Genomic DNA, 19909 nt, shown 5'->3' with positions numbered 1-19909 from the left:
TGCGTGAGGAGTCAGGAGATGTGGTCATGGGCAGAGGCTGGCAGGTGGATAAGTGGACAGGTGTGGAATCGGGGGTGCTTGTACAGTCGTGAAGGCATCATCGGTGTGTGTAGCTAGTTTTGATGTGGGCTGCTCTGAAGGCTTGGTGTCTCTGAAGGTCCTTGAAGTCACACTTCACCATGACACATTCTTAGAACTGCCCTGTTCCAGAACTGGGCAGTTCTAAGAATGGGGTGTGGACATGGCAGCCACTAGCTCTAGACCAATGCTACGCAAGTGTGGTCAGCTGACTGGTGCCAAGAGATAAGTACAAACATTGAGAGTAAGCACTTAGTAATTTCTATAGCAACTTGACATTGTAGCCACATCCAAGCATGTGAGCAGTGGATTAGTTTGTTTGGACAGCATATAGACCCGTTTGGGTTTTGTGGGACTTACATGTGGGAGTAAGTTCATATCTGGCTGAGCCAGGGACTAGTCATGTGCAGTGGGACCACATATCTTTCCTTAATGAACAGAAACAAAAGAAAACACAACAGAAAACAACCTGGTTCTTCATGACAGTAGTTTGACAAACACCTCTTTAGACCAAGCTCAAAGGAAACAGGAGGTAAGGCTGTGAGTCCCAAGGTCAAGAGCTTAAATATAAAACATTGATCACATTCCAGTTTCATTTTGGGTCTTGGTCAATGAACAGACTTCCCTTCTTCTCTTCTCTTTCCTCCCTGTCATCAGCATGTATTTTTTTTCATGAACATTATTTTTCTGTGCAAATTATACACAATTCTATACTTATGTTCTGTGTACATTACACATATTTCGTAATATGTCATTTTAAATAACATCATAGCATTTTGCTTTGTTTATGTGCCACATATTTTAGCTCCTTTGTTTGGGAGCTCTTTTTCCTATTATAAACAGTGTATCTATGAATATTTTGTGCAAATTAGCTTTCTTTTCTCTTTATTTTGGTTTCCTGAAGTCTGTACCCAAAGGAGAAATACTGTGTCAGAGAGTCACAGTTGGATTGATCTCTAGAAGGATGGAACCGATTTATACTGTGAGACTCCATCCAGGTTTTCTCTGTGGCTTCAGGCTTTGTAGATTTCATACTTTCTGCTGGTTTAGTAGGCATATACTTGCCCTGAGATTTTTTTTAATGTTTTTAAGTTTATTGATTTATTTTGAGAAAGACAGAGATAGCGCAAGTTGGGGAGGGCCAGAGAGGGAGACAGAGAATCCCAAGCATGCTCCACACTGTCAGCTTGGAGCCCGATGTGGGGCTCGAACTCACAAAACCGAGATCACGACCCGAGCCGAAACCAAGAGTCTGACACTTAACTGACTGAGCCACCCAGGCGCCCCCCCAGAGATTGTTTTACCGTGCTTATTACTTCAGGAGGTAGTGAGGATGTGATGATTTGATTTTAATATTTTCTCACAGTTAAAACTAAATGATCTTAAAAGAAAAACTTACCAAGTTGAACCTGAATGCTGACGTCTTGTGACTTTATCAGTTTTTACATAGCTTGGATATAAACTTTTCTTCGTTGTACTTCTCATCTTTCCTGATTCTGTGATAATTGGTTTTCTATTTGTTTCATTATATTATGTGGTATAAAACTTGTTCATTAGTGTTTACATTTTTATACTCAATTATGCCATCTTCCTCTCCTGTATTTTCATGGCCAGAAATTATTTCCCTCTCATAAGTGGGATAAAATATGCTATTCTGCTCATTTCTAGCTTTTTAAATGCTTATCTCTTGGAGCTCTCTGGACCTTATTACATACAGTGTTTGGCATAAGATGTGGATCTAGGTTAATTTTATTGTATACTGGTATCTAACTTCCCCAATAACTTTTATTAGTGATTTCCCCTTATTTTTGTGTTTCTTGTGGTTTGACATATATTAAGCAGTTACCATAGAATGTGTTTTTGGAATCTCTATTCATATGCTACCATTTATTTAAAATATTAATGCAATATATATGAATTTCATTTGTAATCTGTTTAAAAAAATTTTTTTTTTGAGACCGAGAGAGAGCATGAACAGGGGAGGGACAGAGAGAGAGAGGGAGACACAGAATCTGAAGCAGGCTCCAGGCTCTGAGCTGTCAGCACAGAGCCCGATGCGGGGCTCAAACCCACAGACTGTGAGATCATGACCTGAGCCGAAGTCGGACGCTTAACCGACTGAACCACCCAGGCGCCCTGTAATCTGTTTTAATAAGCACTCTACCACTATGACTTGAGAAAAGTATTATTTTGTATTCTGCCCTGATATTCTTTGAGTTGTATCTCATTGTTCGTTGGTAGTTTTCTAACAATGACTTTTTTCTTTAAACATTAAAAAAATTTTTTTTCTAAAGACATATTGCATCAAATCTTGAGACGAAAGACATTAAGAGAGAGGCCCCCAAGTCTTCACAATCTAGTGCAGTGTGTGTACTCTGCCAACATTATTACAAAAACCAAGATGTGATCCTAGTTTCCGCAGTTTTGACACAGTGCTTATATGAAAGAAGGTCCTGCCCGATTTCATGGCTGCACTCTTGGCCACAGGAAGGCAAGTGCTTTACGGGTATTTTCCGGGGCTGTAATCTTAGTGGGGGCTTGGCTGGTTAATGAGAGCACGAGGTTGAGGGTTTGAAAACTAAGAATCAGTTAGCTCAGCTCTGATCCCAGGCTCTAAAACTATTCTCTGTGCTTTGCTCACAGAGGAAATGGGAGGGATAGACTTGTCAGCATACACTGGTCATCATTAATGAAAGAAGCTGTTCAGAGCACATGGCATGGAGTACTGTCTTTGTATGCAAAAGAAAGTGTCTTATAGGGCCACTGTTTAGACATTAATAAGGCAGGAGGGAAGAAAACGTTAGACCATTAGACTAAAGTGTGTGTTTGTTCCGTATGGGGTAGCTTTGAGGGGGTTTGTGTCTCACTGTGTCCTGAAGCTTTCGTACTGCTGGCAAGTCCTGTGGGCAGTGCCTCCATCTCAGAGCCCCTAGTGGACAGGCACATACTGCTTCAGAGGCCCGCATGTGTCAGATGGAGGAGACCCATGGATGTTTGTAATAGAATCCTTTCCTATGTGGGACCATTTGTCTGTGAGTGCTGAAGCATTTTCCTCTCTGATTATCGACTTTGTGACAGTATCAAGTGACTCCAGACTGAGAACGAATGTTTGGGGTATATTAAATTTTTATCAAATTTCCCAAGAAGTCAAGAAGTCTTGGCAATGAAATTAGCAAAGACCTTGTGATTATTTTAGAGATTACTTTATAAACTCTTGCATTATATAGCTATTGTGTATTTTTTTTCTCCAGAAAAATGCTGCACTTGAACGTTTTTCTTCCTCTGCTTGCTGGTTTCTTGGTTCTCCTGCTCGTTGCTTAACATATTTTTCTGATAGATTAATATCTGTTGCCCCTAGCCTGTGTGGCTGACTGGCTCACTGTTTTCTTCCTTGTTTCCTCCAATTATAAAATGATTGAGCTAATCGGAGATACGTGTAGCACACAGACCTGTAGCTCATAATAAATAATTGCTATGAATGCTTTATAGTATAGAATGTATCTCATCCTCTTTGAACTTGACGAAACCATGTGAGGTGGGAATTATTGCTGCAGCCATGCTTGTAAAGGAGAATCCTGAAGCTCAGAGACTGAATGACAACCTGTCTTAGGCCACAGAGCTAATTAGTGGTAGTTCAGGACCCTGGTTACAAATCTCATATTTTCCCTGGTATATCTTCTGGTTTGAATTCTTTTTGATTGGGTTCCATCTCTTCCATTGGAAGAGAATGGAAGTTTTTTTTAAAAATCACAATATGTGGTGCTCAATTTAATGGGCTTAATGAATAACTAGCCATTATAATGATAACAAGTTTTTTAAGGGTTATGACTATGCAAAAAACACCTATTTTTAAAAAAACATTTGAAAATATTTAATTTGATGATCAAGTGAAGGTAATATGCCTCCAGTTGAAGAACTTTTCTAGTTTTATTCAAATGATCTCTTTCAAAGGGAAAAAGTTATCCAGAAGTACCAGCTAAATAACTGAGTTTTCTGGATGCTATTTTATAGTCAAATTTAAAAAATTTAATTTGCAAGTGTTTGTTGCCAGGGAGTAAACTTGCAATTGATTTTTGCCTATAAATCTGTATTCTATGACCTGGCTAAATTCATGTATTAGTTTTACTCGTTAGTAGTTTTTAGATTTTTAAGGATTTTCCATATAGAGTAGAATGTCATCAGCAAATTGAGACCCAGTTTACTTCTTTCTTTGTGATCTTTATGCTTTTTTCCTTTTCTTGCCTTATGCAATGTATTTGCTACAATAATAGACACATATTTGAACTGATGCTGTTGTAATATCCTCATTGTGATAAGACTCCTTTATGTCTGGCTTATAAACCATATAGTGTTGGGGAATTTTATTAGAAATTAAAAAAATAAATAATCTTGTGTTACTGGAACTTACAAATTATTTTTCATATATTTGTAATGAACATCAATGCCTGTTTTGATGTTGAATTTGTGCTCTACTAAAATGTAATGTAAGGAATTTTGACAGGTGCTTGCTATCAATTCTGACAGGTTTTTAAAAAAAATTTGTTTTTTAAAATTATGTGGTGAGGCGAGACTAATGAGAGCTTAATAAGAATCCACTTTCATTGAGGAAAAGGTGGTTGATTTTATAGGCAAAATTTAGAGAGATGCATGTTAAGCAAAGTGAGAGAAAAAGGAGAGATGAAATTGGCATAGAAAATCAAGTATCTAAAATGTGAACAATATCCTTGACTGTTCATTGTGACAGGGTGTCTGTAATTAAATAATATTTGAAATGTGGCATAGAAGGCTACAAAGAGAAATAGAGTCAATTTAACTGACATTTCTATGCTGTGAGAACTTGGGCAAGTGACTGATCCTTAATTCTTAAAAAATTTTTTTTAAATATTAAAAGTTTTTTAAATTTTTATTTATTTTTGAGAGAGAAATAGAGCATTAGCAGGGGAGGGGCAGAGAGAGAGGGAGACACAGAATCTGAAGCAGGCTCCAGACTCTGAGCTGTCAGCATAGAGCCCGATGTGGTGCTTGAACTCACGGACTGTGAGATCATGACCTGAGCCAAAGTTGGATGCTTAACGGACTGAACCACCCAGATGCCCCCTTAATTCTTTTTTTCAACTGTCAAATGGAAATAATAATAAGCAGCTTGTAGTATTGTTAGGATTAGAAATAATACATGAGAAGCACCTGGCACATATCAGGCGTGCAAAAATATGTAGCTAGGATTATTAGACGGCTCTATCCTTTATTATTTACTCATTAAGTTATTGATTTATTGAATTATCCTAATTTATAATGGGTACGATCAGATATTCTGTGTCATTGAAGGAAGAGAAGAATATCTTTGAATCGAAGAACCCCTGCTAAAAGAATATAAAACTTTATGTTCCTGGAGACTTGCACTGATCAGGGAGGGAGAATGATGAGACAGGCTTGCTGTGGTGGTAGCTGGTTCACTGGCCAAGCTTTTCGTTTCCCTTATGGTCCCGTACCCAAGTTTGGAGAGTCCGACAAGCACGTTTATTTCCCAGGCCCTCTGAGGCTCTTGCCTGACTGGGAGATTGTGAGCAGCTGTCCGGAGCACCTGGAATCCAGGTTTGGGGCAGACGCTGATGCTGTGGGTGGCTGTGGAGCCTCAGAGGGTCATTGCAGATGACTACAACAGCCAGGTGGCCTTTTGCTGGGCTTTGTCTTCATCATTTGCCCTCTTTCCCTTCCCTTTTCTTTATCTAAATGACTTGGCGAGATATCCTTGGCTAATGTTGTGACCTGTCTCTTTCTTCTAGAATTCTGAAGGTGGACTCTATGTATGCATGAATACATTTTTGGCCTTTGGAAGGGAACATGTTGAAAGACATTTTCGAAAAACTGGACAGAGTGTGTACATGCACCTGAAAAGACATGTGCGAGAGGTGAGCTGCACGTTTGGAGAACTGGCCTTGATATCTTTCCTGTGGCATTGTCGTGGTGTGGTTTATCACATGGAGAGTTTACTGTGCCCACATGATTTCTCATTCCTTTTGAGGATGGGAAACAAAAATGGGACCCTTTGCAGAAATTCACAGGTTTCCCCAAACCCTGTGTAACTCAGTTTAATTTTTCTCTTCCTCTGAATTTCTGATTGGTGTTAAGAAGACATGGGTCGACTGAATGAAAAAAAAGTTAAGCAAAAAAATACAGACAAGTACACAAAATAATGCCAGAAATGCAAAAATCACAAGTAAAAAACATTTGGATATTTTTGCTTCAGATTTTTTTGTTTTGTTTTGTTTTGTTTTGAGCGAGAGAAAGCTTTCCTGAAAGTTCGAGTCCCTTTTGTTTCCCTCTCCAGTAGTAACCATGGCTGCAAATTTGTTCTCGTTCCTATATAGGTCATTCTATTTTATTTACGTATGGGTAGTCATGAACAATACGTAGAATGACTTTATATGGTTTAAAGATGTAGATACATACTATCATACTGTTACTTATAATTCTGTGTAGAGCTTTATCTTTTCACATTGTTCTTGAAACCTATTCATGTTGCGATGTGCCTGAATGTACTTACTTCATTTTATTATTTGTTTGTTATTCCCTCTTGTGAGTACCTTGTCATTTATTATTCTTTTGTTCTATTAATGAACATTTAGATTGTTTCCTTTTTTTATTTGCTTCTACAAATAGTGCAACAATTAACATCTTTATACATTTCTCCCGGGGGTACATGTGTAAGATTTATTTTGGAAATAAGTATATCTCAAAGTGGTAATGCTGGCTTGTAGAGGTACTTATTTTCATTTTTGCTAGGTATTGCTAAATCTTTCCCCAGAGTGGTTGCACTCAATTTCTACTTCTGTCTGCACTGATTAGCAATTCCTGTTTTCCCACCCCCCATCAACCCTTGGTCAGACTTTTGATTTTTGCCAATCTAACGGTTGTAAAGTGGCATCTAAATAACTGGCATTTCCTTTTGTGAGGGTTGAACATCTTTATATATGTTTATTGGCCATTCTGGTTTTTTCTTCTCTGATTTTCCTGTTTTCTTATGGTCTATGGCTTATCTTTTTGCTTCATTTATGAATTCTTTTATGCAGAAGTTTTGAATTCAATGTTAGATTTATTAACCTTTTCTCTTATGAATTGTGCCTTGTGTATCTTATCTATGAAATTATTTCCCAACTCAAGGTCATAACAGTATTTCTTTTAATACTTTTTTTTGAAGTGCATGTGTATTTGCATGAGCATATGTGTGTTTTAGCATTTTTGGATTTTAATCCATCTATAGTTTATTGTATTTGTGTGAAGTATGGGAATCTGTTTTTTATTTTCCATACTGAAAACGAGTTTTCCTGCTGTGGTAGACTAGTGCAATCTTTCTAAATGATTTATAGTATCATCTTTTTGTATATTTTATTTATTTATTTTTTCATTTTAAACTATTTTATTTTAATATAATTTGTTGTCAAATTGGCTAACATACAGTATGTAAAGTGTGCTCTTGGTTTTTGGGGTACATTTCCATGACTCATTGCTCATCCCAACAAGTGCTCTCCTAAGTGTTCATCACCCATTTTCCCCTCTCCCGCATTCCCCCATCCCCGCTCCATTTGTTCTCTTAAGAGTCTCTTACGGTTTGCCTCCTTCCCTTTCTGTTTGTAACTATTTTTTTCCTCTTCCCTTCCCCCATGATCTTCTGTTAAGTTGCTCAAGTTCCATTTGTGAGTGAAAACATATGATATCTGTCCTTTCTTTTTGTACATTTTAACTTGCCATTCATAGTTGGGTCTGCTTTGGGGCTCTTGGTTCTTTTCTGTTGATCTTATTTTTCTGAATCTGCATTGGTGTGGCCAGCCTTGATATCTGGTGGTACAAATACTTTTTCCAGAACTTTCCTGGGTTTAGAAATTTATTTTTCTATACAGATTTTAGAATCAGTTCATCTAGTTTAAAACATCCTGTTGAGATTTTGATCAGGATCACATTGAATTTGTAGATTATAATCTATAGCATTGGTTAAGCTCCATGAGGGCAGGGATTTTTGTCTGTTTTGTTCAGTTCTGTGCCCTCAGCACTTAGCTGTCCCAACACACAGTAGGTGCTTCATAAATATTTATTGAATGAGTATTCAAAATGACATAGTTCATTTTGAATCAGTTCAGTATTCAGTTCTCTTTTGTCTCCTTCAATAATATTTTGTAATTTTCAGTAAAAGAGCTTGCATTTTGTAAGATTTTCTTAAATGCTCTGTAATTTTTGTAACTATTGTTACTGCTAACTTTTACTTACTATATTTTAATTGGTTATTGATGATGTTTGGGGATGTTATTAATTTTCAAGTATTGATTTTTATACTTAGCGACACTATTCAGCTTTCAGTCCTAATAGCTAGTAGACTGTTGGAACTTCTAGTCAGTGCTGATTTGAGGTTCATCTAATTGTTCATGCTAGCCTGCCTAATATATTCTCTGTTTAAGTTCCAGACAAAGGAGAGATCCCAAAATTGGACAGTGGGCAGAGTAGGAGGAAGAGGAGGAAGAAAGGCCAGGAGGTCAGATAAGCCATCACCTCAATGATTAAAATAGTCTAATATTGGCCCGATATTATATGATTTACATTCACTGCTCCTGTTATGTGGGGCATAGCAATTCTTATGAGGTCCGCTTTGTCCTGAACAGATGTCTTAGTATAAAATGATGAAGTTTTAGGAAACTGGGGTGGGGTGGGGAATGAAACTGAGGCCCAGAAGCTTGAAATAACTTGCTCACTAAGCTTGCGGCAGAATTGCAGAATGGTGGTAATTTCACATGGTTAACTCTGCCTCTGAAGTCTTCAGTTAAATATTTTACTCCCTGACTACAGCCTTCTCTCAGTTTAGCTCTGTCACTCATTTATTCTGATTTCACTCTGTTGTTCTCCCTCCTTGATATTTCCAGGCCCATGACTTGTCCAGGCGGCCACTGCTTCTGTTTGTTAAGCCTGCTTCTCATGACTTGAAACATTCTCTTACCACCAGTGCCTTCAAAGATCCTTTGCCCTTTGTCTCGCCTAACTGTCCCCAGAGCTCCAGCCAGTCATGCCATCAGCATCATCATGGGTTCTGTGTGCATACTGTGAGCAATTCTGCACCACCATGGTCTGGGGCCATGTCAGACTCCTGCTCTTCCCCTTTCTGCTGGGCGCACTCACTGCCCAGCAAATTTGGCCTGCACCTTCTCCCACTCCAGATTCTGGATGCAGTCTTCAAGGTGCTGCCACGACCTCTCTCACCATCCTTAGAAAACAATTTGACTGGTACTTTACCAAGAAAACAGGGACCCTGGACAGGAACTTCCTGAACTCCTGTCTTGCCTCCTCAGAACTCATTGCATCTGGTTCCTCCATCCCAGCAGAAAGCTATGTTCTGTCTGTCCTCACAGCTCTGTTCCTCCTCCTCATAAACTTGCTCCTTCCTTAACTCCCTTTTCTTCAATGTCTCCCTCCCTCTTCTGGCTTTTTCCTCCCACCTTAAAAAAAAAAAAACAACAAAAAACAAAAAACACCACTCTTAGACAGACAAAATCTAAAGGAGTTTGTGACCACTAAACCAGCCTTGCAAGAAATATTAAAGAGGACTCTTTGAGTGGGAAAGAAAGACCAAGAGCAACAAAGACTAAAAAGGAACAGAGAAAATCTCCATGAACACCAACTTTACAGGTAATACAATGGCACTAAATTAATATCTATCAGTAGTAACTCTGAATGTAAATGGACTAAATGCTCCAATCAAAAGATATCAGAATGGATAAAAAAATGAGATCCATCTATATGCTGCCTGCAAGAGACTCATTTTAGACCTATACACACCTGCAGATTGAAAGTGAGGGGATGGAGAACCATTTATCATGCTAATGGACCTCAAGAGAAAGCTGGATTAGCCATAGTTATATCAGACAAACTAGATTTTATTTTATTTTATTTTATTTTATTTTATTTTATTATTTTTTTCAGACAAACTAGATTTTAAACCAAAGACTGTAACAAAAGATGAAGAAGGGCACTATATCATAATAAAGGGATCTATCCAATAAGAAGATCTAACAATTGTAAATATTTATGCCCCCAATGTGGAACACCCAGATATATAAATCAATTAATAACAAACATAAAGAAACTCAGTGATAACAGTATAAGAGTAGGGGACTTTAACACCTCACATGCAGCAATGGATAGATCATCCAACCAGAAAATCAACAAGGAAACAAGGGCTTTGAATGACAGCCTGGACCAGAGAGCTTAACAGATATATTCAAAACATTTCTTTCTAACTCAGCAGAATACACATTCTTTTTGAGTACACATGGAACATTCTCCAGAATAGATCACATGCTAGGTCACAAATCAGCCCTCAACAAGTACAAAAAGGTAGAGATCATACTATGCATATTTTCAGATCACAACACTGGGACACTTGAAGTCAATCACAAGAAAAAAATTTAGAAAGACCACAAATACATGGAGGTTAAAGAACATCCTACTAAAGAGTGAATGGGTTTATCAGGAAATTAAAGAAGAAAAAAAATATATGGAAGCAAATGCAAATGAAAACACAACCTTCCAAAACCTTTGGGATGCCACAAAAGCAGTTATAAGAAGTAATTATATAGCAATACAGGCCTACCTCAAGAAACAAGAAAAGTCTTCAATACACAACCTAACCTTATATCTAAAGGAGCTAGAAGAGGAACAGCAAATAAAGCCTAAACCTAGAAGAAGGGAAATAGTAAAGATTAGAGCAGAAATAAATGATGTGGAAACAAACAAACAAAAAATCCATTAGAATAGATCAATGCAACTAGGAGCTGGATTTTGGAAGAATTAATAAAATTAATAAACCCGTAGCCAGACTCATCAAAAAAAAAAAAAAGAAAAAGGACCCAAATAAATCATGAATGAAAGAGGAGAGATCACAACCAACACCATAGGAATACAAACATAAGAGAATGTTACGCAAAATTATATGCCAACAAATTGTGCAATCTGGAAGAAGTGGATGAATTCTTAGAAACATATAAACTACCAAAAGTGAAATGGGAAGAAACAGGAAATTTGAACAGACTAGTAACCAACAAAGAAATGGAATCAGTAATCAAAAATCTCCCAACAAAAGTCCAGGGCCAGATGGCTTCCCAGGGGAATTCTCTCAAACATTTGAAAAAGAGTTAATATCTTTTCTTCTTAAACTGTTCCTGAAAAATAGAAATGGAAGGAACACTTCTAAACTCATTCTGTGAGACCAGCATTACTTTGATCCCCAAATGATAGAAGACCCCACTAAAAAGAATTATAGGCCAATATCCCTGATGAACATGGATGTAAAAATTCTCAACAAGATATTAGCAAATTAAATTCAACAGTACATTAAAAGAATTATTCACCACGATCAAGTGGGATTTATTCCTGGGCTTCAGGGGTGGTTCAATATTTGCAAATCAATCAATGTGATATACCACATTAATAAGAGAAAGGATAAGAACCATATTACCCTTGCAATAGATGCAGAAAAAGCATTTGACAAAATGTAGCATCGATTCTTGATAAAAACCCTTAACAAAGTAGGGATAGAAGGAACATACGTCAACATCATATAGACCATATATGAAAGACTCATAGCTAATATCCTCAATGGGGAAAAGCTGAGAGCTTTCCTCTATGGTCAGGAACAACACTCTCATCATTGTTATTTAACATAGTACTGGAAGTTCTAGCCTCAGTAATCAGACAACAAAAAGAAATAAAAGGCATCCAAATCAGCAAAGAATTATTTGCAGACAACATGATACCCTATGTAGAAAACCCTAAAGACTCCACCCAAAAATTGCTAGAACTGATACACGAATTCAGCAAAGTCACAGGATACAAAAATCAATGTACATAAATATGTTGTATTTCTATATACCAATAATGAAGCAGCAGAAAGAGGAATTAAGGAATTGATCTCATTTACAATTGCACCAAAAACCATAAAATATCTAGGAATAAACCTAACCTGAGGAGGTGAAAGATCTGTATGCTGAAAACTATAGAACACTTATGAAAGAAACTAAAGATGACACAAAGAAATTGAAAAACATTCCATACTCATGGATTGTAAGAACAAATATTGTTAAAATGTCTGTACTACTCAAAGCAGTCTACACATTTAATGCAATCCCTATCAAAACACTACCAGCATTTTTCACAGAGCTAGAACAAACAATCCTAAAATATGTATGGAATCACAAAATACTCTGAATAGCCAAAGCAATTTTGAAAAAGAAAAGCAGAGTTGGAGGCATCACAATTCCGGACTTTAAGCTATATTTGAAAGCTGTAGTGATAAAGACAGTATGGTACGGGCACAAAACCAGACACATAGGTCAATGGAACAGAATGGAAAACCCAGAAATAGGCTCAAAACTGTATGGTCAACTAATCTTTGATAAAGTAAGAAAGAATATCTAATGGAAACAAAGACAGTCTTTTTTTTTTTTTTTTTTTTTTAATTTTTTTTTAACGTTTATTTATTTTTGAGACAGAGAGAGACAGAGCATGAACAGGGGAGGAGCAGAGAGAGAGGGAGACACAGAATGTGAAACAGGCTCCAGGCTCTGAGCTGTCAGCACAGAGCCCGACGCGGGGCTCAAACTCACGGACCGCGAGATCGTGACCTGAGCTGAAGTTGGACGCTTAACCGACCAAGCCACCCAGGCGCCCCAAGACAGTCTTTCAACAAATGGTGTGGAGAAAACTGGACAGCAACATGCAGAAGAATGAAACTGGACCACTTAGCAACATACACAAAAACAGATTCAAAATGGATGAAAGACCTAAATGTGAGTGAGACAGGAAACCATCAAAATCCTAGAGGAGAACATAGGCAGTAACCTCTTTGACATTAGCCATAGCAACTTCTTATTCAATGTGTCTCTGGAGGCAAGGGAAACAAAAGCAAACATGAACTATTGGGACTTCATCAATATAAAATGCTTCTGCACAGCAAAGGAAGTCAACAAAAACTGAAAGGCAACCAACGGAATGGGAGAAGACATTTGCAAATAACATATCTGGTAAAGGGTTAGTATCCAAAATCTGTGAAGAACTTATCAAACTCAACACCCCAAACCCCCCAAATAATCCAGTTAAGAAATGGGCAGAAGACATGAATAGACATTTTTCCAAAGAAGACATCCAGATGGCCAACAGACACATGAAAAAATGCTCAACCTCACTCATCATCAGGGAAATACAAATCAAAACCATGATGAGGTATCACCTCATACCTGTTGGAATGGCTAACATTAACAACACGGGAAACTGCACATGTTGGCTAGCCTGTGAAGCAAGGGGAACCCTCTTACACTGTTGGTGGGAATGCAAACTGGTGTGGCCACTCTGGAAAACAGTGTGGAGTTTCCTCAAGGAATTAAAAATAGAGCTACTCTGCCATCCAGCAGTTGTGCTACTAGGTTTTTACCCAAAGGATACAAAAATGCAGATTGGAAGGTACACATGCAGCCCAATTTTTATAGCAGCATTATCAGTGATAGCCAAACTATGGAAAGAACTCAAATGTCCAATGATTGCTGAATGGATGAAGAAGATGTGGTGTGTATATATGTATATATGTGTACATTCCATAAATATGTATACATTCCATAAGTATATATATGGAACATGGAATATTAGTCATCAAAAAGAATGAAGCCTTGGGGCACCTGTGTGGCTCAGTTAAGCGTCTGACTTCAGCTCAGGTCATGATCTCATGCTTCATGAGTTCGAGCCCCCTGTCAGGTTCTGCACTAACAGTGCAGAGCCTGCTTCAGATTCTCTTTCTCCCTCTCTCTCTGCCCTTCCCCTGCTCACATGCATTGTCTCTGTCTTTCTCAGAAAAAATAAATAAACCTTAAGAAAAGAATGAAATCTTGACATTTGCAAGGACATGGATAGAGCTAGAGTGTATTATGCTAAGTGAAACAAGTCAGTCAGAGAAAGGCAAATACCATATGATTTCACTCATATATGGAATTTAAGAAATAAAACAGGTGAACATAGGGTAAGAGAAAAAGAGAGGGAGGCAAACCATAAGAGACTCTTAACTATAGAGAACAAACTGATGGTTATCAGAGGGGAGGCAGGTGGGGGATGGGGGATCTAGATGATGGATATTAAAGAGGGCACTTGTGATGAGCCCAGGGTGTTGTGTGTAAGTGATGAATCACTAAATTCTACTCCTGAAGCCAATATGAAACTATATGTTAAGTAGTTAGAATTTATATAAAAACTTGAAACAAACAAAAAGAACACACCACTAATTGTCTCTGTATAGTGTCCTCATTTGGTCATCCTATTCTTCAACTAAAGTAAGTGTCTCTAAAAACTTCTCATCATCTCTACTATACCTCCCTGGAAGTTCAGCGTTGCCATCCGGTTGATCTTCCTGCTAATCCACTAAACTGCCAGGGCTGCAGTGATCGCTCATTTATCATGCTTGGTGGATATGTTTCAGCTCTGATTTTACTTGCTTACAAGCATTTGAACTTGTTTTCCTCTTGGAACCGCTCCTCTCCTGCTTTCTTTGGCACCATTCTTTCCTGGCTTCCTGCTGTTTTTTAGGCTGCCTTTTCTGACTTTCTTTCACTAGCATCTCTTCATTCATTTATTCCTTAAATATCCACACTTCCTAGGGTGCCTTTGGACTATCTTTCTCTGAAAACTGTTCTTCCTCATCAGTGTTGTCCATTTACTTGTTTAATCACTGTCTCTGAACTCATGACTTACTAATCGGTATCTTTCCAGAGCCAAAGTCTGACCATCTGACTCTGAGTTGGTTTTTCCTACTTGAACACCTCATAGGTACTTCAAGCTCAGTGTGTCCAGACTCAATGAATACTCCTCTTTCTCAGAGTTGTCCTTCATCTTAAATTCTAGAGACCTAGACGTTTTGGATTCTGCTTTCATTCCATGGCTGGTTGGTGACCAAGTCTAGTTATCTGGACCTCCCAAATGGCTCTGAAGTCCATCCTGTCCTCTCCATTCCTGTAGTTTTTGTCTGAGGGCTCATTATCCCTTAAAAGGACTAATTCTTTAGCTTCCTGACTAATCTCCTTTCCTTCAAACTTGCTGCCTTCCATCCTACCCAGTCTTCATGGTACACCTGGAGTGATCTTTTCAAATGCACGTATCTGTAGCATTCTGAAGCTTAAATCTCTGTATCTCCCTTTGTTGCAAGATGAAATCCAAAATTCTTTTCCGTTTGATTACAAGGCCTTCCATGATCTGGCCTCTATAGCCTTTCTGACTCTTACTTTTATTATGTAAGCTTTGTGCTCTAGACACATCTAACCACTTCTTCCTGGAATACATTATGATTTCATACCTTTGTACATGCTGTTTTTCCTCTCTGGGATGTCTCATTCCTCTTATACCTGTTGTATCCTTGTGGTCAGCATATCCATCTATCTATCCATCATGCATGTATGCATGCATCCATTCATCCATCCATTCATCCATCCATCCATTCATCATCCATCCCATCCATCCATCCATCCATCCATCCATCCATCCACCTGTCCATCCCCCCATTCATCCACACATTCATTCATCATCCATCCATTCATACCTTCATCCATCTATCATTCTTCCATCTATCCATTTATCCATCCATCTATTCATCTACCTGTCCATCCTCCATCCATCCATCCATCCATCCATCCATTCATCCACTGATCCATTCATCCATCCATCCATCCATCCATCTACCTGTCCATCCCCCCATCCATCCATGCATTCATTCATCATCCATCCATTTATACCTTCATCCATCTATCATTCTTCCATCTATCCATTTATCCATCCATCCATTCATCTACCTGTCCATCCTCCATCTATCCATCTGTCCAGCTATCTATCCATCCATTTGTCTATTCATCCGTTCATCCATCATCCATCTATCCATTATCCATCCATTTATCCATTAAATAAATATTTGCTGAGCAGCCGCTCAATGCCAGACCTGCTGGTCTTCTTATCTGACCAGCTCTGCCCACAGCTTCCACCCCAGAAGAACTGTCATTTCCTCCTTGTAATCCTACCTTTTTCACACTTCCCTTAATACTCACCAGAATCTATAGTGCTGTTTGTATATATGCTCTCCTACTGTGCCCGTGGGCTCATCAAGGAATGGAGCATGTCTTCATTCACTTTGCAGCCTCAGTGCCAGCATAGAGCCTTACCCATGGGCACAGTCATGTTTGCTGACTGAGGAGTTGCCTTTTTTCAAACCCTGTTGATTTCTAGTGGAGACTGAGGCAGGCACAGAGGTGATGGTTTTTGGAAAGAAGACCTAGTTTTTTTTTCCCCTGTAAGGAAGTGAATCTAATCCAAGTCTAAGGTGTGGATCTCACAATCAAGGAGAACCTCATATTCTAGTAGGTTTTCATGCAGCCCTTCTCCTTCTTTTCTCCCTCTACCATCCTGCAGAAGTGGAGGAGACAGGTTGGAAAAGTTAAAAGCATGCCATAAACTTCTGTAGAGAGATTTCAAGTGACTCTAAGATTGCTAAATGTGCCTACAGGTTTTATTTCATCCCCTTTTTTTTGATGCAGGCACAAGGTGGGGAGAGGAGCAGGGGCTCTGAGACCTTGGTGGAGAGGGATTCTAAGAGAGGTGACATGAATTTGGCACGAGTAGTTGGAGAGACAGGTTTTTGAGCTAATGTGTTCTATCATATTCACATGCTTAAGATGTGAACCATAAACTTATAGTAGAAGCTGTAAACTTAATGTGAGAATCACAAAGATGAGTCACCCTTCAATGCCAAATGATAAAATGTGGCAAAGGAGACTTAAGACTGATAATGGGACAAACTAAAGCAGCAGCAAGGCCTTGATGCTGCTATAACATGTGGCCACTTGAAAAGATGCCAGGCTTTGACCAGCACACCATGGTGCGCTGGAAATGTACTCTTTTCTAATAACTGAGAGAACAAACAATGTGGAAATATCATTCTGGCCATTTGAAAAAAAAATTTTATAATCCTGTTTGAGAGTAAAATTTTTTGTAAAAGTAAAACCCTTTTGTCAGAAAGGTAATGAATGACTTCTTTTGCTTAACCACTTGAATGGACATTTATTTCATTGCTGTCAGGTACTTCCACCAGAGGTAGAAAATACACGAAGCTTAACATGGCAACTAACCATTAGTTGGTGCTCCAAAATGTTTAGGGAGGTTAGATTGAGATTTAATATGACCAGAATATCAGTGACAGCTAATCAGTATTTATTAGCTCTTTCAACAGTAATTTTTGTGCATACCCAGGACCAAGCACAGGGACCCAGTGGGTAGCAGGGGAACAAGAGCCTTCCCTCTGGGATCTACCACCATCTCTCCAGAATAGTTCCATCATTGGGCATGGACTCTAGCCTTTTGGGAGCATGTGCCAATTTGAAGTTGAAATTTCTAGTTCACCTTGATCCCTGGTTCTACGTCCCTTTCCAGAAGTGGTCTTGATAATTTGATGAAAATAATCAGGTGGAACAATAGCATTGCCCTTCACCTACCTCCATTGACTTGGGTCAAGTTCTGGTTTATCCTGGAATCTCTGGTCAGGTTGAGTATTTCCTCTCGCCTTTTGTTAACAACTGAGAACCCTTTCCCTCCCCAACTCCCCCTGTCGTCTCTTCTGCATGTTGCATTTTAACAATCTCTTATTTTCTTTTCAGAAGGTAAGAGGGGCATCTGGTGGAGCTTTACCAAAAAGGAGGAATTCCAAGATTTTTTTAGGTAATGTAAATAGTAATCCATAGTGTGTCCAGATTTTCTGTGTGTGTATGTATGTGCATGTGCATGTCTGATTTGGAATAATAGGTTATTTATTTTTCCTCAGTTTAAGGATAAGAGGTACCAATTTAACTTGGGATGATCTGCCTCCACTTTGTGTTTACATAGTGGTGAAAGATGCTTCTAGTACTCTTAGTTGGGTTTAGTGTTTTGAAGCAATTATACTTACAGTGACTGGAGACTAATTGTGATTCTGCTTCTGCTCTCTTTTTTCACTGCTCTGAAAGTAGAGACATTTTTTCTTTTTTTAATATTAGCCTAACTATAGACTTTATTCAGATTTCACCATTTTTTCCCATTAGTGTTTTCTCTTCTTTCTTTCTTTCTTTCTTTCTTTCTTTCTTTCTTTCTTTCTTTCCTTTCTTTCTTTCCTTTCTTTCTTTCTTTCTTTCTTTCTTTCTTTCTTTCTTTCTTTCTTTCTTTCTTTCTTTCTTTCTTTCTTTTTCTTCCTGGGATCCCATGTTGTATTTAGTTGTCATGTTTCCTTAGTCCTGTCTAATCTTTGATAGCTCCCCAGTCTTTTTTTTTTTTTGTCTTTAATAATTGTGACACTTTTGAAGAGTATTGGCCAGTTATTTTTGTAGAATGGTCCTCAATTTGGTTTTGTCTGTTTCCTTATAAGTCTGAAGTGTTGCATTTTTGGCAAGAACACCACAGAGGTGATGTGCCCTCCTCAGTGCATGATATTGGGGGCATGTGATGCTGAGGTGTCTTTATATCGGTGCTGTTAACCTTGATCCCTTTTTAAGGTGGTGTGTCTGCTGGGTTTCTCCACTGTGAAGATTCAGTGTAATTAATAAATACCTTGGGAGTAATACTTTGAGACTATGCTGATATCTTGTTTCTCTTCAAAGTTTTGCACGCTAATTAAAAAAAATTTTTTTTATGTTTATTCATTTTTGAAAGACAGAGAAAGACAGAGCACAAGCAGGGGTGGGGCGGAGAGAGAGGGGGACACAGAATCTGAAGCAGGCTCCAGGCTCAGAGCTGTCAGCACAGAGTCCGACGCGGGGCTCGAACTCATGAACCGCGAGATCATGACCTGAGCCGAAGTCGGATGCTCAACCGACTGAACCACCCAGGCGCCCCAGTTTTGTGCACTAATTTTATCATCTGTCATGGGATCTTGCCTGCCACAATGATTACTGTGGTATGTGCCTAGCAGTGATTTTCTTTTCCCTCATTTAGAAGAGCCAGTTTTATTCATGCTAATGAGCATTAATTTCTATATCCTATAATCATGATAATTTTTCACGTTAAGCTTCTGATATGTTTTTGCCAGGAGAAAAAGTGGTTTGATCATTTTTGAACAAGCAAGTTTATATCCCTAAATGCCTAGGATTATTGTTTGAAAGAAATTTAAAAATTGTTTGCATGTTATGATTTCATTTTGGTAAAAAAAATCTATACAATATATGCGCGTGTGTGTATATGTGTGTATGGGTGTATGCATGTGTGTACATATATGTATGTGTGTGTACATGAATGTGTGGGTATATACATACACGTATACGTATATAATTGAGAGTCCAGAAAAATCTGGCAAAATATATTCCAGATTGTTAATAGTAGCTCTTTTCCAGTGGTGGGATTGAGGTGATTTTTATTTTCTTCTTTTTGCTTATCTGTATTTAAAGTTTTTCTATAACAAACATGTGCTACTGTTGTAATGAAAAGACACATTAATTATTTGGAAAGGAAATCCATTGGAAACAGTCGTGGAGCTGAGTGTCCTTCCTGCCTTGATTCTCTGTTACTCTACACTGAGCTCATGCTTGCAGTCTTCTGTCCTGATTTTCAGTAGTGGTTTACTTTATGAGGCTTATCTGTTGTTGGCTTTTCCAGACTGACCAATCTTTCCCACCTCTCTATGGTCTTTGGACCACAGCCCAAATCAACCAGCTAACCCCAAACCAGCTCAGAATGGGCCTCAAAGCTGAAATGATTGTATGCATTCTGATGCTTTGGTTATTAGCCGCAGGCCCCCTTCTACTAGTAG

The 19909-nt window shown here is 38.4% G+C and overlaps 1 protein-coding gene and 1 non-coding gene across 2 annotated transcripts in view; one reads left to right on the top strand and one right to left on the bottom strand.

The window, feature by feature from the left end:
- The window catches only part of USP13 (ubiquitin specific peptidase 13), a 117673-nt gene that overhangs the window by 16691 nt on the left and 81073 nt on the right, over positions 1–19909 (top strand). The window contains exons 2-3 of the mRNA XM_060639274.3: positions 5862–5987; positions 17793–17853. Of these exons, the coding sequence (XP_060495257.1) occupies positions 5862–5987; positions 17793–17853 (187 nt within the window). The remainder of the gene's footprint in view (positions 1–5861; positions 5988–17792; positions 17854–19909) is intronic.
- Positions 2373–2530, bottom strand: LOC132684497 (small nucleolar RNA SNORA81). The gene has a single exon (XR_009612706.1). It is a non-coding gene; the product is annotated as a small nucleolar RNA SNORA81 (small nucleolar RNA).

The sequence above is a fragment of the Panthera onca genome, chromosome C2 (assembly GCF_046562875.1).
Source record: "Panthera onca isolate mPanOnc1 chromosome C2, mPanOnc1 haplotype 2, whole genome shotgun sequence".
Classification (NCBI taxonomy): Eukaryota; Metazoa; Chordata; class Mammalia; order Carnivora; family Felidae; genus Panthera; species Panthera onca.
Note: the sequence above shows the minus strand (reverse complement) of the source record. Positions and strands in the feature narration are given on the sequence as shown.